General features: G+C 54.7%; 1 protein-coding gene across 1 annotated transcript; it reads left to right on the top strand.

Annotated features, from left to right (window-relative positions):
- The first annotated feature begins 338 nt into the window (after positions 1-338).
- On the top strand, positions 339-2229 carry LOC123189416 (galactose mutarotase-like). The gene is made up of 5 exons (XM_044601827.1): positions 339-552; positions 700-749; positions 1038-1161; positions 1233-1340; positions 1430-2229. Exons 1-5 carry the CDS (start codon positions 375-377, stop codon positions 2050-2052), a joined length of 1083 nt encoding a protein of 360 aa, XP_044457762.1. The 5' UTR covers positions 339-374; the 3' UTR covers positions 2053-2229.
- The last annotated feature ends 239 nt before the right edge of the window (positions 2230-2468 follow it).

Below are 2468 nucleotides of genomic sequence, written 5' to 3' on the forward strand. Positions count from 1 at the left end.
GTTGGAGATGCTCTGAGTAACCGACGCCCAGCAGTACACGTGGGGATCCAAGTGCCTGACAACCCAAAATTTTGACCTCGTTTCTTTTTGATTTCCTTTCTCAAGCAGATACTGTATTTTAGATTTTTTTAGAGGATTTTAGATACTGTATTTTAGATACTATTTAAAAATTAGATACTGTATTTTAAATACTATTTAAAAAGATATTGTATTTTAGATACTATTAAAAAAAAGATCCTGCTCTAAAAGGAAGCTTGCAGCCCAGGCCCAGCCTTGCGACTGTCCGCCTATATCACAGCTCTGCCCACCCCTTCTGGATGACATACAGCTGTCCTCTTCTTCCTTCGTGCCTACGAGCGTCGTGTTGGGCCCCAATGGCGAGGGCTCCGGTGCTTCCCGTGCTCTTGTGCCTCGCGGTCCTCGCGCTGGCCGGCGGCGCCGACGCGAGGAGGAAGATGGTCAGCGTGTACGAGCTCAAGAGAGGGGATTTCTCCGTCAAGATGACCAACTGGGGCGCCACCATCATGTCGATCCTCGTCCCTGATTCCAAAGGTATCTTCATCTTCTTCTCTCTACCCCACAAAAACAAGGACAAAAGATCTTGTTTCTCATGCCAAGAAAATCGTAACGCCTCTTATGTGTGATCTTGCGTTCCTGTGGCGTCTGAGACTCACTTACCTCGCACAAATTATTTTGCAGGGAATTTGGCCGATGTTGTGCTGGGCAAAGACACCCTCGCTGAGTATGTTGTGAGTTCACTGAAACCTTCTCAAAATTATCTTTTCTGCATTATTCCTTCAGCGTCCGTCTGAAATGTAGATTGCTCATAGAATGAACATTGCGCCGCTCCTCGTTTTGTTTCTTTCTTTTTCCGATTCATAATATGAAATCATTTCTTTCCCTAGCAAAGATCGGCCCGATTATTCACCTGATCTCTCAACTTCATTGCTGTCCTGATGAGACACCACGTTTTTTTTTTTGACACCATGATGAGACACCACGTTAATTTCAAGTTCCTGTTTCCTCTGGTCATTCAGACTGATAACTCTGCCTTTGGGCCGCTAAATGGGAGGGTGGCGCAGAGAATGGCCAGGGGCCGCTTTGTCCTCGACGGCAAAGTATACCACACGTACATCAACGACGGCAGGAACTCCATCCATGGTATGCATTGTTCGATTCTGTCAAAGAGCTACCCGCGATAACACGCGGTAATTAATTTTCCGTTGTTATAGGTGGTCACAGGGGATTCAGCAAAGTCATATGGACGGTGAAGGAGTACGTCGCCGGCGACGACTCCCCGTATATCACGCTCTACTACCGGAGCTTCGACGGGGAGCAAGGTAGGAAAAACGATACGACCAAATTCTTTACCATTCAAAAAACCGTCATGTCGTTCGACAAATCATGATTGCAACCAATTATTAATCAGGATTGCCCGGAGACCTGGACGTGTACGCGACGTACCAGCTGACGGGCCCGTACGAGCTGAGCATCCGCACGAACGCGACGGCGCTGAACAAGGCGACGCCGGTGAACTTCCTGCAGCACGTGTACCTGAACCTGGGCGGGGAGGGCAGCGGCGACATCCTGGGCCACACGCTCCAGCTCTCCGCGTCCCGGTACACCCCGATGGACGAGGAGCTGCTCCCGTCGTCGGGCCGCGTCGACCCGGTGGCCGGCACGAACTACGACTTCCGCACGCCGACGCCCATCGGCGCGCGCATCCGGAAGGTCAAGGGCGGCAAAGTCTACGGCTACGACATCAACTACGTCATCGACTGGGAGGGGATGCGGAAGGTGGCGGTGGCGCGGGACGGCAAGTCGGGGCGCGCGCTGGAGCTGTGGGCCAACCAGCCGGCCATACAGCTCTACACCGGCAACTTCCTGAACCACACCCAGGGGAAGGGCGGCAAGCTGTACGAGCAGTACGACGGGTTTTGCCTGGAGACGCAGGCGTACCCGGACGCCGTGAACCACCCCGAGTTCCCGTCGGTGACGGTGAGGCCCGGCCAGGTGTACAAGCACGACATGCTCTACAAGTTCTCCTTCTAGCTTTTTTTAGTAACAGTTCTCCTTCTAGCTATGGCTGCGCTACGGGTAGTAGTAGTACCATCATTGGTTAATGAGCACCGCTAGGCGCCAACGCACCGGCCGAATGTTTCGGCCAGTCTGCTCCCAGCCGTCCGATCTGACGTGCAACACCGTTAGATCCGAGCTCCTCTATTTTTTTTTACCTTGTCCTCGTCTCCCCGAGCGCTTGCCGTGCCGATTGCCCGTCGGGGCCGTCCCACGCTGCGGCACTCAGCTCGCCCCGGCCGCTCGCCGCCCCGGCCGCCGGTTGGAGCTGACCGCTCGCCGCCTCGGCCGCCCGTCGGAGCGCCATGGATGCAGCTCCGCGACTCAGCTCGTCCAGTCCGCTCGCCGCCCCGGCCGCCCATCGGAGCCGCCCCGCGCTCCGGGACTCGGCT

Source organism: Triticum aestivum, chromosome 2A (assembly GCF_018294505.1).
Source record: "Triticum aestivum cultivar Chinese Spring chromosome 2A, IWGSC CS RefSeq v2.1, whole genome shotgun sequence".
Taxonomy (NCBI): Eukaryota; Viridiplantae; Streptophyta; class Magnoliopsida; order Poales; family Poaceae; genus Triticum; species Triticum aestivum.